This window comes from Perna viridis, chromosome 12 (assembly GCF_037379345.1).
Source record: "Perna viridis isolate PV_CMFRI_1.1 ecotype Kerala chromosome 12, ASM3737934v1, whole genome shotgun sequence".
NCBI classification, from domain to species: domain Eukaryota; kingdom Metazoa; phylum Mollusca; class Bivalvia; order Mytilida; family Mytilidae; genus Perna; species Perna viridis.
The window spans coordinates 18,363,650-18,380,997 of NC_142456.1; the positions used below are offsets into that span (position 1 = coordinate 18,363,650).

At 31.3% G+C, this 17,348-nt stretch overlaps 1 protein-coding gene across 7 annotated transcripts in view; it reads right to left on the minus strand.

Moving 5' to 3' along the window:
- The window catches only part of LOC148601542 (uncharacterized), a 137,142-nt gene that overhangs the window by 50,157 nt on the left and 69,637 nt on the right, over nucleotides 1-17,348 (minus strand). For all 7 annotated transcript variants that reach the window (XM_088555503.1, XM_088555502.1, XM_088555500.1 and 4 more), the window contains one exon: nucleotides 2,027-2,123. In XM_088555503.1, the coding sequence (XP_088411629.1) occupies nucleotides 2,027-2,123 (97 nt within the window). The remainder of the gene's footprint in view (nucleotides 1-2,026; nucleotides 2,124-17,348) is intronic.

Consider the following 17,348-nt stretch of genomic DNA (forward strand, 5'->3'; position numbering starts at 1 on the left):
CTGCATTTTTAAGCTATCACTTTTATATCTTTACTATATTACTAACAAAACTTAACGTAAACCCCATGAAGAAATATTTGGATAACAGAAATTCCTGCCCAGGTAAGTATTATGTTGCAGACTGGGAGATCTTGTGAACAATAGACCTGAAAGCCTACAACATGCTTTTAAACCAGTAAGCATACTCAATGACCTCAGCAAAATACGTCAAAAGGGAAATTTGACACGCAGTTTGAGACTTATTCCATTAAGGCATCCTTAAAATTACCAACCAGAAAATAAAATGGGCTACCAACTTCTGTGAATTAAATATCAATTTAAAACCTAGCTGATGGTAAAATCGATATTCATTTAAAAGCTGTTATTAGAGAAATATTAAAGCCATGGATCTGATTAAACTCTGAAAACAAGATCGTTTATCGCTCTCCAGGGTGATTTTAAACTGCAAGGATAAAATCTCATAATGTTTGTTCTTTTTTCAGTATTTATGATAGAGGGTATCTTTACAATAAGTAAAAGTTATTATGTATAAAAGGTTGAATTATAGATTGTATAAATATTTTTGTGTTCAATATCTTCGTGTGGGTAACATTTCAAAGTTCTAACTCTGCTACATTCCTTTGTTGAAATTATTTTGTTAGATTTTAAATTTCCCCAAGTACTTAATATGTTTCAGTTAACTTTTCTACAGCTTGAATATCGGTAAGGTTCATGTCATCTTAAATTGAAAACTTCTATAAACTACAAAACTACACAGGTAACAAAAAAAAAACATAACAATCCTGTTGCCTTTGAGTCTATTTAGACCACAGCAACCACAGATATTTGTGTGGCCTTAAAATACAAGCATGTTACATATCCTGCCGTCTTTGAATGTTTTATTAGACTCCTGTAACCAAAAATGTTTTTTCTTTGGCCTTAGAATGATATTTACCAGCATGAAGTGGAGATAACATAGATAAATGAGCGCTCATCAATATATAATTTGAGCAGATGTGTTTCATATCTTACACCTTGTAACCAATCAAGTTCAATCATTTTTCTAGCTTTGTTCAGCAGGAAATGCCAATTATGTGTATTAACCCTGCTGATAGCATTGCAAGGGGACCACTAGGATGGGGACTGAAACAAGTAATACATTTGTTCATAAAAAACTTGTAATAACATAATTCCCAGCTGTTGTCAATAACATGACAGTTATTGGATTACTAAATTGTTCAATGCAAATTATATTTCAGCTGAAAATAAGATTGACATCAATAATGCAAAGTCCCAAATCAACTTTTTTTTTGTTTTGTACATTTCTGGTAAATAGGTCATTGTTTACTTTTTCTTTGATGTTTTATTCATACATGCAATTCTTTGTTGTTTTGAGTTTTATTTTGTCACAAACATAATTGATATACACATGTTTAATGACAATGAAGTTATTTAAGTAGCATTCCAGCTCAGAATCATGAAAAAAGTGATACATGGGTGAAAAGCCTACATATTTTTACTTTTGATATTTTGTTTAAAATGCTTCAGTAAACAGAAATTAACATTTGGTCTTTCATATAAACCATGCTCATAGGAGATAAAAATTGTGTAGAATGCACTGTAAAATTCAAAAATAAGGGAGATAACTCTGTAAATGACACTCAAATACAATAGAATCTACTAGATTTTCAATGTTGATTATCTCTTAAGAACAGGTAGATTTGAATGAATAATTACATTAATTATTATTTCATAATATAGACCCATAAAACAACTTAATTACAAAAATAAAAATATGTAGCCTTTTTTGGGGTGTATCACATTTTTCAGATTTTGCATGATTCGTACCAAAACAGCTACTTAATCACTAGTGGTCTCAGTAAAATATTGAAATGGTTCAAGCTTTTGTGCTACAAATATGGCCCTCTGTCATTTGAATCAAAATAGCATGTTCATATATCTGTTCTTATATTGTATTCATCAAAGTACATTAGTGATATCCATATTATTGACTAAAATTGTAAAATTTAACCCAGCAGACTGGTACCTGAGTGACTTGACTGGAAAAGTATCAGTAGAACTTGAAATGAACAGTTCCCGGTTTCTTATCACAGGATCCTGGATTACCAAATCTCTCCCACAATCTGAAATAAACAATCACACATTAACATACTGGATTGGTTAGGGATTTCAAACACAGTGAAATATGTATAAACCATACCCTAAATAAAAAGGAAACCTAAACCAGACAAGTCCCCTTTATGACAGTTCTGGTACATTTAGAACCTGTATATTCAGAACCCCTGCCTTTTTAAAAATGAACAAAAGTTGTAGCCATGGGTTCAGTTTGGTCAGGTTACACTGTATTGTATACCATTTTAGCTTATTCTAGCATTTTAATTCCAAGGTTTGACTTCCCTAAAAGCAAAAATAGTGAAGTGAATGGCTCAACTTACATACATCTCAAACTTACCTGCTGTAATGAATGTACATATATATTATGCAACAAAAAAACACTTAACAGAAACTCAGACCTCAGAACAAAAGTTTATATTACAAGTCTCCCAGACAAACTCCAAGAAATAACATTTCATTTGACCATAAAACGATGAAAAATGAAAACCAGTTTATTCATGTACCAGACCCATAATCTCATTTCAGGAAATACAAACAAGACAAAATCCATATCAATCCAGTAATGACATCCATGATAATGAGTTTATTTGACCACAACAAATCAGATTAGCTGATCCAGACTGACAGGACATCTACCGAATGACAAATAACCAAAGAAACATTCTAAATATAGAAACACAAAGGATCACAATGTGGCCTATTATGGAGTTACCCTGTATCTATGGTAACCCAAGGCACAACCAATGGTATATCACCAAGTCATGTAGGTAAGGTGTTCCTAATCCTGCAACTTAATAGGTTCATACTTAAGGGATAGTCAGAAAATAGCTTGACCATCAACCAACTTCTATCATTGCTGATGTAATATGGTTTCATAATTTTAATCTTAAAATATGTATCTACCAGCAAGTAGTTAACATCAATGGCTGTTATATACATGTTTAAGAAAATTTATTGACTGACAACAAGAGGTCATTTTAAGCATGACAATATCGCTGATTATGGTTTATTCAACTGTAATGATAGTCAATATACCCCATGCAAGGCTACCCAGCATAGCTTTCACTGCCAGATTAATATCAACATTTAATTCAATGTCATCAACACATTTAAATCCAACAGTTGAATAAATGATTGAAAATTTACAACTTACATGTTAAACCATACATGTAGTTGGCAAAGGTTTTTAACTGCTGAACAATTTAATTTAGAGTTATCAGTAATTACCGTCAAAGTATCTTTATTCAAGGTTTCAATTTTAGAGGGTTACTTACTTCGTGGAGTTTTGGACTAGTGGACAAGAGTATGGTAAATATGTTTATACCTTTTGTTCTGATTGATTGATTGTTGGGGTTTAACGCCCAAGCAGCAATATTTCAACTATATTCAGGCAATCTTTTTGTTCTGAATTTAAAGTCAAACCACAAAGACTCTGTATATTGGTAATCCACAAAAAATAGTTCATTCAAAGTAACCATAACATTTAAAATACAGTGAAACTTGTCAAAACCAAACCCTCAATAATAAAAAATAAACTGTCAAAACCAAACCCACAATCATCTAAAAACCTGTCTTAACCAACTCCTCAAAAATCAAAAAACATGTCTTAAACCAAACCCTCAATCATCCAAAAACCTGTCTTAAACCAAACCCTCAATAATACAAAAACCTGTCTTAAACCAAACCCTCAATCATCCAAAAACCTGTCTTAAACCAAACCCTCAATAATACAAAAACCTGTCTTAAACCAAACCCTCAATCATCCAAAAACATGTCTTAAACCAAACCCTCAATAATACAAAAACCTGTCTTAATTCAAACCCTCAATCATCCAAAAACATGTCTTAAACCAAACCTTCAATAATACAAAAACCTGTCTTAAACCAAACCCTCAATACCCAAAAACATGTCTTAAACCAAACCCTCAATAATACAAAAACCTGTCTAAAACCAAACCCTCAATAATACAAAATTCTGTCTTAAACCAAAACCCTCAATAATCCCAAAACCTGTCTTAAACCAAACCCTCAATACCCAAAAACCTGTCTAAAACCAAACTCTCAATAATACAAAATTCTGTCTTAAACCAAAACCCTCAATAATCCAAAAAACCTGTCTTAACCCAATCCTTAATAATCCAAAAACTTGTCTAAACCAGATATTTTTAAGTGCCTTTATATCAATCTAAATATAATATGAACTTTGGTAAACTGAACATCTGTCTAAACAGAACTCATTCTAAAGTCTAAAACAAATTCGGTTTAGACCTGTTACCCCGTATGTATCACCTACCAGTTATATGATATTTATTTTGAACAAATAAAGCACAATTTGTTTATCAATTTCTATATATATATTCAGGAAAAGTTGACTGTCTGAGTTACAAGCAATAAGTCAAAAAATCTATTACATCAACATTGTTTATCATATCAAAGCCACACTATAAAAAACAAATATGTTGATGATAAGCCATACAAATTGGAAAATATATGGTTTCTTAAATGCAATATGTCTGCGTGACTAACCATAGAAAACAAATTATTATTGATGTCTACTGATGTAAATGTACTTATACCAAATACAGAACACATGTTAATCCATTAGAAGAATGTTTCCATTCCTAGCAGAGGATCTTGAATAAATGAGAATAAGCAGGAATATTAAAAGACAAATAGATGATTGAAACAGGACTTTAGAAAAGTGTTAACTATTGGTAAAACAGCAATTCCCTCCATTTCTGTATAAACATTTAAAACTCCAGGAAAAATAGGAAAAAGCCATAAACATTTAAAACTATAAGAAAAATAGGAAAAAGCCATAAACATTTAAAACTCAGGAAAATATCCACCATATTTCTGTATACCTGGGAATAACAAGCCACTTAATATGTATAAACAAACTGGTAAATAAATCTCTAACAAAAACTCCTTTACAATAATATTAAACAGTAAATCATTGGGTACCAGTCTGCATAAAATTCAGACACTACCAATGGTAAAGTGATTCATGGTCAAGAAAAACCCACCAAACAAACCATGCTTTTTCAGTCTACATACGCTATATTTTCACAAAGCAACAACATTTTCTGCATATAGATTTGCACTTTTTAGAAAATCATACATTAATCTCCCACTAAAAGCAACCAAATGAAGCCATATCAAGAACGATAACTCTTGCAAAGTGCAAATTTCATGTAAAATCTATATAATTTTTATTTCAAAAGCGCAACAACCAAATAAAAAACTAAGACTTGTTACATGATCAGTTCCTGTGTCTGAACAAGAAATAAAACTGAATTTGGTGGGTTTTTGACATGCATGAATCACCTTCTGTCTGATTTTTAGAAAGACTGCTACTTAAAATCAAACACACTACCACAATAGTTCTTTCAAAGCAATGTTCTGTGATAATGAAAAGGAACCAGTATAGTAAACGCAGTCATTATTTTACATCTCAGATCAAATAACCAAGTTCCCTAGATTCTTATAGCAACAGTTTCTACTGATGATAGAACATAATTCATGATGATTTTCAACAAAAAATGAGTAAAACAATCTCACCATAGAAACTTATTTGATAAACTGTGCTGATTGCAGAAATGCTTTAAATGGCATTATATATCCATTAACTAATACAATGCAATGACTTCAAATGGGTAGATTAAAGTAAACATCAATAGATATCTCCCCTGTGTACAGTAAAATTTTAGAAGAGTGAGAAAACATTCAATGTATCTCTTGTATATTTCAAGTTTAAACAAGAGCACCCCACAAAAATCCTGATTCTATCTGATGTATGAAAGTTATGATAACAAAAAACCATAATTTACAAGTAAGTATAAATACAGATGAGTGCAAAAAATATAAATCTTTAAAAACCTTACTGTAGTAAAATATACAACCATTGACTTCAACTTACGTTTGTATAATAGTAAAAATCCCTTGTAATTTCACAAATGAACAAGCACAAGTTTGCTGATAAATATCAAATTATTGACTTCACTGAGTATAACATTTCCAATATTAACTCAAAATTAATCCATTTCATGAGATATATTACATTTTGCAATACAACTGCATTTGTAAATTAAATACAAGTGTCAACTCAGATTTTAGAGCTTAATTTTAGAAAACTCAGTTGCAGTTGAATTTTCCAATAAAGGACAGTCAACACTATCATTCACTTAAAGTTTACAAGATACAAGCTCAGACAAATAATACATCAACATATAACATCAATAAGCCGTCTTTAAACTTGTAAACTCTCGCTATCCACTAAAACTTCTCTCACATGTATTTATCGAGTTTATGATAAGCTTGTAAAATCCCAATCCGCTGTAAGAATTGTCACACACGTTTATACACAGTTAAAAAGACTACTTGTCTTTAATCCCTGATTGTTAAATATTATCACGGTTCATAAAGCCACAACTAAGATTTTAATCAAAACATTATCACAAGGCTTGCGGCCGTAAAATCACCAATATTTTAAATACCTCACAAAAGATGCTTTTTAAACCCTTTAGGTCTGTCGTTGTCAGATGTATCGCCTTTACAAATTATAACTTTGTTATTTAAATGACTTTATAAAAGTTTTTTCAAACATTTCGTTTTTTTGCCTTCTTGTCATCCATTAGCATTGTACTTAAACGTGTAACATGTACATAACTGAATCTATCTTCATTATTACTCACAAAATATGTAATGCATGTGCACCTTTGTCAATGTTGTAGCATAAATACATGTGGATGTATTTATGACCCTCGTTATAGTGGTACAAAGGATGTTGTAATGTATGATTTATCTATTATGGCAAGCAGTCTTGTTTAACACCCACATAATAATAATATAACTAATGTCCAAAGCCTAAGGATAGAGAGATAGACCTAGGGAAAGGGGCATAACTCTTAACAAATCACTGGAATGTTTGTATTTAGCATTTTACATCAATCTTGTGTAAGCATCAAAGTAACTTGGACTGATTTCATTCTGTTTCAAATGAAAACTCGATAGGTTTTGGTGACATTGAATATGATACAAACATATCACTGATTTCAAGAGTTATGACCCTTACCCTAAGTCTACCTCCTTAAGTTAACATTTTGTAAGAATGCAATAATATTAAATCGCACAAATTTTTCAACCTAATTTTTTAACCTTTTTTTTTTTTTTTTGGGGGGGGGGGGGGTTAAGTCTATTTTTATTACCTTTGGTTCAGTGAACCACAGAACAGTATTACAGTAAAATCAGTTAGTACAGTAAAACCTGTCTAAGCCAAAACTCATTTTAGCACTAAAGGTTTTGTTTTGTTGAGACAGGTATTTGCTTTACACAGGTTCAAAATACATGGATACAGACTATGGAATTTTATAAGATGTCTATTGTAGAAAGGACATCTAGATTTTCCAGGATTTCAGCACCATCAGTCCAGTAATGGGGGTGTTATTTTCTTGTCTGCCTATTTGAGTCACATACAAATGCCAATAAAGTTTTAATTAAGAATTAAGGGCTGAAGTTCCATGCTTCAAATTTTATGCCCAGAGCTACTTTACCCTACAATGTAAAGGGTTGGAATTCTGTTCTGTCATACCAAAATGACACCAAGTCAGAAAATAGCTTGCCAGACAACCTCTAGCATCGCTGGTAAAAGCTACCTGTAAGTTCCTAGGATCTTGCTATTTGCTCAATTTGAACCTTTAATTGTGCCAGACCACCTGACATGAAGTCCAGTGCTCTAACACTTTGTTTTACCCCAATGATTAGCACTTATATATCATTTTTACAAACTTAAAATTCTCTACATTCTCCAGAATCTCAAAATTCAACTACATAAATTCTATAAAATTTCAATTCTAATTATAATTCTATCAATATGTTATGAACAACAGTAAATTCAATTTTAAAAACTTGCCTCAGACTGTGCAATTTATTTCTATCCAGATAAATTTCTTTATAATCACATTCCAATTAAGATAATGAAATATTCTAAGAAACACTTGCTTTAAGTTTGAAATAAACATTCTTCCTGTGTCTTGAAACACGCACATAATGCCAGATTAGTATTATCTAAATGAAAATCTTAAAGGTTCCATAACACTTTAGAAGGCAGCAGTCTTTCCACATTGACTTCAGTAGTTACATGGATCTTCAATATGCTGCACAACATGAAGAATATAATGCATGTATATTAGCCTTATCTAAATGAAAATCAGGGGCATTTTCACTTAAAAGCTGTTCAATCCATTTCCAAGGAATTAATGTCTATGAAACCTGTATATTTCACATGCTTTGCAATAAAACAGAAGCTCTTGATAACCACTGATTAGCAACATCTACAGAAAATCATATAAAAAGATTTTTTTATACAACACTCTTATATATCAGTATCATTCACAAAAGTTTCTTTCAACCCTCCAAAGTTCAATCATACGCATGCAACTTCAGATATTCATTATCTAAATGAAAACATTTTTTAACCAACACTTGATACTATGCAGCTGGCTATTTTGGCTGGTATTTTACTTTGCAGATTCAAGTAAAAAGGCATTTATTGAAATACAATCCACAAATCATCCATTTTCCATTGTTAATCTGAAAGGCAGCAGAGATTTCAAAGAATAACTACTAATTGATGAATAAATATACAAAAGATTGTTACCCTAAAAGAAAGATCATGTTATCACTCAAATGAACATTAACTGCTACACTCCCCTGTAGTAAAATGACTCCACAGTGTAACAACTCTGACAATAGTAACCTGTTTTACCACATCACTCTCCTGCAGTTTAATAACCCTGTAGGTATAATAACATGTCTGCCACACATACCATACTGACACACAAAGGTTATAGTGTAATGAAGCTATTAATATCCCATATCACACCAGTAATTGCCTGATATGATAATTAATGACCTTACCCGTAATTGCACAGACACCAAATATATTCAACGTCAGTGAATGGATCAATAGGGTTTTCATTAGGGCAGTTCTATCAGATCACTGTCTGGTTAATCAAGCATTAATATTGTTGGAAAAATTAAGTACTGGTCCTTATTATAGATATATAGTTTTGAATTTTTTGTGTTCATAAACAGTGTTTGTGTTTAAATATACAAGTTTGTACAATATTGCTCCAAAGAGACTGACTGGCCCAGAGGCTCATAGAATTAAAGTGCTAACATATACATGTATATAAATAACTACATGTGTGCTTAAAGTTACTCAGGTCACAGGAAATTTATCTTGATATCTGAAATGTTATTTAAACAAGTTTGCAAATGTTAATATAAGCTGATGAGAGATTGCATAATCTACTAACTTGATATAACCACAAATAGTATATTAATTTTAGAAAAAAAATGAAGCTTGATCGAGGTGCTCAGAAATGACATGTGATGCAACTTGAGACACCAATTTCCAAGCACTAGCATTTTGCTAAACACAACTTCAACTTCCCAATATTAAGATTTTGTGGCATTGCAGATATTTGGAGTATTTTTTCAAGGTTGATACAAGAATTCAAGATTACATACTGCATCTGAATAGGTCCAAAACCACTGTTAGTTACTTAAGTGTAGTAATGAATTATTTACTTGAGAATGGGAAGACTGACTGCCTTGGTCACAGTTTATGGCAGATCTGTACATGTACCTCATGCTGACTGCTAGTGCATTTAAATAGGCTCTAGAAAATTTCTCAGATAGGCAACCTGATCAAGTTAAATAAACAATATGAAATATTGATATGGGAAGACACTGTTTGGCTGGAGTTAAATAAACAATATGAAATATTGATATGGGAAGACACTGTTTGGCTGGAGTTAAGGGCAAATTATCATATGCCCTGAAGCCTCAATTACAGTGGATATAAATTTCTTCATGTCTCTCTGTTCATTCTAACTTTAGAAAGGACCTGATCAAGTTGGACATCATGAAATATTGACAATGGAAAGAAGTTAAGGGCAAACTACCATGTGCCCTGAAGCCTCTTATACAATACATATAAAAAGATCTGAGAAAATCTTTTCATGTTACTCCATTCATTCAGACTTGAAAAAGTAAGACATATGACATATTGAAAATATGAAGACACTGTTTGGCTGGAGTTAAGGGCAGATTATCATGTCCCCTGAAGCCTCAATTACACTGCATATAAATCTCTTTGTGTCTCAGTTCATTCTAACCTTGGAAGCGACCTGATCAAGTAAGACATCATGAAATATTGACAATGGGAAGACACTGTTTGGCCCGATTTAAGGGCAGATTATCATGTGCCCTGAAGCCTCAATTACAGTACATATAAATCTCTTCATGTCTCCCTTTTCATTCTAACCTTGGAAGGGACCTGATCACTTTACACATCATGAAATATTGACAATGGGAAGACACTACCACATTAATTGTAATGATATTTGTCTTAATTACAAGAATTATACCAAATCAATCCCAACAGTGGAACCATTAAACTGCTTTGTTCAAGAACTGCTAGTGGCATTATTATAATCCCATCCTAATCAATGTGCCAATAAAATTGGATTATTTGGGGACTAATCTCATTATAATTCTATGTAATTAAGCACTAAGCAGTTACTTTAAGGCTTAAAGTCAATTAAACAGAATGTGAGAAAAATCAAATGGGGAAATGGAACAGCCTTTAAAATACATGGGAAAAAATCAGATACAAATCAGGATAATGATTTCCAGGCATCCAATAAGTGGCTAAATGGGGGGGATAAACTAGTGCCTAATGGGATATGGTGTAAACTCTGGTTAATTGGATGACCAAGGACACCCTGCATTTATCTACAAGTCGGTGTAGTAACTATAATATGTCTGTTGTGTAGTAATCCTTAATGTGACAGCTTACATCATTCTCTGCTACAGTTACGTATATAAATATCTTCTTATAACCATGTTGACATCTTCATGCTAATATGGCAGAAAACATGATGTTTATGTAAGCATTTACTGCAAAAAAAGTTCAAGAATTTTTTTTTCTCTTATTGCTAAAGTTATGGTTGAATAATTTTGTAGGTATACATTTTCTCTGCCATCCCCAAAAAATTGTATTCAAAAGTCAAAATTTAACTCAGGATTGCAATATAAATTTATTCACTAATGTTAAAATATATCATAGAGAAATAACTAGCTATAAAATCTAGATGAATAGCCATATATCTCCTCCCCCTTCTTGCAATGGTATCAGGGTGATATTCTTAAATCATCAAGTAGATAATTTCAATTGGAAATTCCTTTCAAAACCTTGATGAAGATTGTCCCTCCTTTTTTGTCTCAAGTCATTTATTAAACAGGATAAATATCTCTCTTTTTGTCTCACATATATATAAGTTATATTATCTACAAGGTCTATAAACACCAAGATGATGTAATTTGGCATTTAATGAAACTGTCCCTACCTCAACTTGATTGCTTAATATCTCTTCTACCATCCATTAACAAACACTTACTGTAGTATTACTTGAATTGAAATCCTTCTTTACAACCTAATTACCAATTGTATAACTTAGCTTTTCCCTTTCAATCAGATCTTAAGGAGATATACACTTAATCCTATTACATTTCAATCCATGTAAAACATTCTTCCTTCTCTGAGACAGTGAGAGACAACTTATTATTAACCAACTACCCAAAAATATGTTAAAATATGTCAAAAACTAACCAATTGATATGAATTCAAACTGGGCATCTAAAATTCATGTGAAATATTGATAAATTATGAAGAAATCTGTATAATAAATAGGATATTCAATTATGGACCATTAATAACCAAAATATGATTACCTGTGCCCAGAACACTCAAGGATTTAACTCATGCGCACATGTTAAAACTAGGCGTTCTTCGGCACTCATGATAATATTTTGGTCATATACTCTTTCCAATTAATTAACTTATTATTATATGTACAAAAAAAACAGAAAGATAATGTACCAATAACAGGTACACAAGAATTGGTTGATTGATTGTGGTTTTACATCCTATGACAGTAATTACATGCATTTCTTATAGAAAACTTTTCATCAATCATACATTAGGCAATTAAGGAAGCTACCGGGAGAGTCTTGAAGAGTTTTCCAAGGTGGTTCGGTAAAAAGACATAGGCAAGGGTTTCATATACGGTATATTCTTTTATGATTTTATAATAGAAAATTTAAGCTGGAAATCAATAATTAAAAATATCCCAATAATTAAAATCTTCGCTTTTTTGGCTTTACAATTTAAGCTGTCATTCATTTAAGTAAAAAAAGAGATAGACCTTTTATGAAATTTTACGCTATTTCATGATGTTTTGCACATATAGGAAAAGGACTTCAGCTGATTAGCTCAATACTAACAAATTATTTACATGTGAAAAATTTCCTCACCTGTGCTCAAGTCATTGCCAACAGCAATCTTTATTTGTAAACACAATCACAATTAAAAAAAATTTAACACACCAGGCTGCACCATATAATACCAATTTATTGGCAGTCATTACCTATTATCTCTATGCCATGTAAATATGATTTATGACAAATGTAACATGTTTTATAAGAAGACAACAGATGAATGATTACATACTTGTAATTAATTTACATGTATAGCACATTATACAACAGGTTTTTATTATCAAGCATTGTTGGCTGTGTTTAATGGCTGTTTTTATGTATGTCAGAATAATAACTATTAGTACACATTGTAGAAATTGCCACAAGCCATTGTTATAGTACAAAACTTAGAGTTAATGACAAAATATTTCAATTATAGAATTCTGAAATTGTTATATTCTCACTGAAATTTCATATCACAGGGATGATTTTACAAGGTTTAAAAACAAAGTGGAAATTGGCAAAATCTGAAGTAAACATACAGTAACAAAAAGAATCGTAACAATAAAATCGAGATTTGAAACAGCAGAATTCCGATCAAAAGCAGAAAAAAATCATCTCTGGTACTAAATAAAATTCAAGTATTTTCATTGGGCTGCAGCCATGGGCATTTTTCTTCTTTTTCGTCTTTTTATTTTTGTTCTTGAAAATTTAACAGACAGCCAGGCAAGGGTTACAGCCTACCATCAACTTAATGAAACCATAATAAATAGCAAACAGATAGACAGACGTACAACCTGTTGACTGGGCTTTTCTGGGCTTACTTAGAAGGTGTGTTTGCACTCGTTGTAGACCTTTTGGTGACCTCTGAAAGTATCAACTATTTTTGTAATTTAGGTTAAACACTAGTGCATTCATTGCATTTCACCAATTCTGTTCTTTTTTTGTCTTGTTTTCTATACTCTACATCTTAATGAACCCTATAAGTCAGAAAACAAACAGAGAGACAGACCAAAAAACATAATCTGACACACACAGAGAGACAAACAAAACAAGATCTCATAAAAAACAATCTTCATTCCTCAATTTAAAGAAACCCATTGACAAGCTAACAATTAATCAAGCCTGTAATATCATTTTTACAGAAGGAAAAAGGTCTAGCTGTTATTATACAATCCATTTACAAAAATTGATTTTTCTGTCAGAGTGATTTTTAATCTCTGGTTTAGCATACAAATTCAATTCAATACTCATTGAAAACAATTCTATATTATCACGAAATGTCATTTCATATTAAAAGACCTGATTGATTTTACAAATACAATGTAACACACACCAATTAAAAATTCATAACCCGAAACAAAGAAAGGGATTAAAAACAAACAAACAGACAATTATCATGTATCACCCAAAGGTGATGTGTTTTATTACACTAACTGCAAACAATCATGTTTGAACCCTCTGGACACCAAGGATTATTTTTACAAATCGATAGTATCTTGGATCAATACATGGTGACATATCCCAAGCTTATTACATTAAAGGGGAATCATTTTTAGTTAATGAAAAGATGATTAGTTTGTCAACTGCTCAAGAAGTGAAAAGAAATTGCTATATGCTTTCTTCCAAATTGGACAAAAACTAATGAGGTAATTATATAATATGAAATGTATGATTACAATTCAAAGGAACAAAATGGGCAAATAAAAGTTATTACATAATAAAATTGTTTATTTATTAAATGGCAGTGATACTGTTTGATACCAGATCAGTCACATCTTTGTATACATACAAACAGGTATTTTATTCAAATCTTCTTCTTTCAAAAGATTTGGCTATGCTTAAATTTACAATTTCAAATTGTTAAACTACAAATTTCCATAACACGACATTTTTTAAGTAGATTACAGTATGAACAACATGACAAATACTGTGACATTATACACACAAAATAACACAATCAAGAAACTAAAGAAGGAGTATAACAGACAAACAGACATACATCTCATAACTCAATATACACACCCTTCACAACTGCGTTGGCAGGAAAAAAAGAATACATTTGAAGAAACAAAATATGGTTGTAATCCCATGATAATTTTGTAATATCATAGCAGGGTAACTAGAAACTCTATTATATTAAAACCCAATATGACCCCTGAGGTCAAACAGTTCTATAAAACATTAAACTTTTATGACGGTGCTGGTATAAATCTATGGATCAAATAACTGTTCAGAGTCATTAACTATTCAGATCAAATATTTTACCTTACACACATCAAACGCTAGGGAAATTGATTTGGCCTACTGAAATATGACAGGTAGTAATAAATACATTGTCATGAGCTGTGTGATGTTGATATAACAATAATTAACAGCATCTCTGGTGGGTAGGTACTGCCAGTAGGGTTTTGTTAATGGTTCACAGGCAGTCTATCACATTCTGTTGTTAATAAATTTATTTTCATGAGGATTAAAAAAACTGAAGTTGTCACTATTTTTAAACAAATTATTTGTCCTCATCAAACAAGCACATTTTTATATTTGCTTATTTTCAGATTAAACAAATCTCATTGTAAAAATTCAGCAAGCAGATAGACAAACCTGAGCTCTTCTTATTTCCAGTATTGACAAATCGAAGAAAAAAAAAAGTAAAGAAAAAGAAGAGAAAAAAAACAAACACCTAACAAAACCAATCAAATTTCCAAACCAAGTATAGCAGACTGAGATCCTCAGCAACCTCAAGATTACAGCCAGAAATAACATATTTTTTACTTTCAAAGAGCAACACTGAAGTGTCGTTTTTGTAAGAATCATGCAAATTCTGTGATACACCCATAAAAAGGCTACACATTTTTATTTTGATTATTAAATTGCTTCATAGATCTATATGATGAAATATATAATTATTCATTCCAATCTGTCTGCTCTTAGGAGATAATCTACATTGAAAATCCAGCATTTTCTATTGTATTTTAGTGTCATTTACAGACTTATCTCCCTCAATTTTAAATTCTACAATACAATTTATGTAATTTTTATCTCCTAAGAACAAGGGTTATATGAAAATCCACATGTTAATTTCTGTTTATAACAACATTTTAAACAAAACATCAAGAATAAAAATATGCAGGCTTTCCAACCATGAATCACATTTTGCATTTTCATTCTTATCAGGAGTACTACTTCATTTATTTTCAAATCCAAAAAAATGCAACAGAAAAAGGACAAAAAATAACATATAACAAAACAAATTCCAACAAACATAACAGACCAAGTTCCTGTGCAACCTCAAGATTTCTTGAAGCCAAGAATCTATAAACTATATCTTAAGATCTGCCAATAGACATTAATCCCATTAGTTCTCAGCTTAAGACCTTCCATTTCCTCTCAATATTGGTTATTAAACACCACTGAAATCTGTTTGATATATGCAAATATGTGTGAATTATTCAAAATGAATGCAGATATGTGTGTATTATTCAAAATGAATGCAGATATGTGTGTATTATTCAAAATGAATGCATATATGTGTATTATTCAAAATGAATGCAGATATGTGTGTATTATTCAAAATGAATGCAGATATGTGTATTATTCAAAATGAATGCAGATATGTGTGTATTATTCAAAATGAATGCAGATATGTGTATTATTCAAAATGAATGCAGATATGTGTGTATTATTCAAAATGAATGCAGATATGTGTGTATTCATGTGCTGCATAAAGATATGAATGGAAATTAGTATGGTTTCTGAAGCCTCTAGAGAATATATTGATAATATATTACTAGGTGTAGATTTATTATGATTTTTTTTGGTGTTCTGAACATAAACATTTTCTTTCTGGGGGTTAAAATTTATCATCATGGGTGGAAGGTCCTGAACTTTTCAAAGTTTCAAACCAATGGTCTAATTGAGCAAAATTGAAAGTTCACAAAAAAGTGTCAATTAAAAGGGCTGAAAGTAAATAAAATTTGAAATGGTTGTGGGTCATGGACCTCCAACCACCAATAATCTGAATACCAGTCTTTAATATTAATTTTATATCATATACTTAAAAATTCAGTAGCAACCAATTTTCTTTGATTTTCACAATGACTAACTCCAACTCTTTTGGAAATTACAGTATACCAGTATTTTGTATGAAAATTGACCCCATGGAGATCCATTACTATGATGTATTCCATACAGTCAAAATTAATTTTATATTAAAGCAATATCTTTACTTGTGGTAAATAATTCCTCATGTGTCAAAATTTCACAAAAAAAAAATCTTTACAATAATAATTAACAGATGTTAAAAAATAAATTATATTACAGGATCTTCTGATCAACTGTTGAGAGATTAATGTTCTTCAAGAGACTATAGTTAAATCAAGGGATTTTCCTGACTATCCCAAGTTGACATCATTAAATCAATGCTTTTATATTCAACTGCTCTCTTTGTATCATCATCTAACCTTATTCCCAGTGGACTTTCAGTGTGCACAACCTCTGATATTTCTAGGATGACATTACGAACTCTCAGTTCGCCACATCCTCCATGTTCCCTGTCAATAAAGATCTGTCTATCCAGTTAACATCTCAAATATTTGTTGCAACACGGGAGTTCTTCCACTAACAATGTATTCAATCGTCAACAATATGATTAATTTCCTATGTAGTTACACCACATATTGATCAAGCCACAAGCGACCATATACAGGATTAGATTTCCGACTTGTTTTAACAAAAGTTTACTACTATCTGAAACGTTTGCTAATCTGCTTACGGGTTGTTTCATTGGAGATTGCTCTCACTTTCCTCAATAAGGGCCTTTTTCTCCATTAACAGAGAAATTAACTTTACCAGCTTGCAAATAATTACGGTTTTATTTAGCTATATGGTAATTTAATTGCTCAAGTT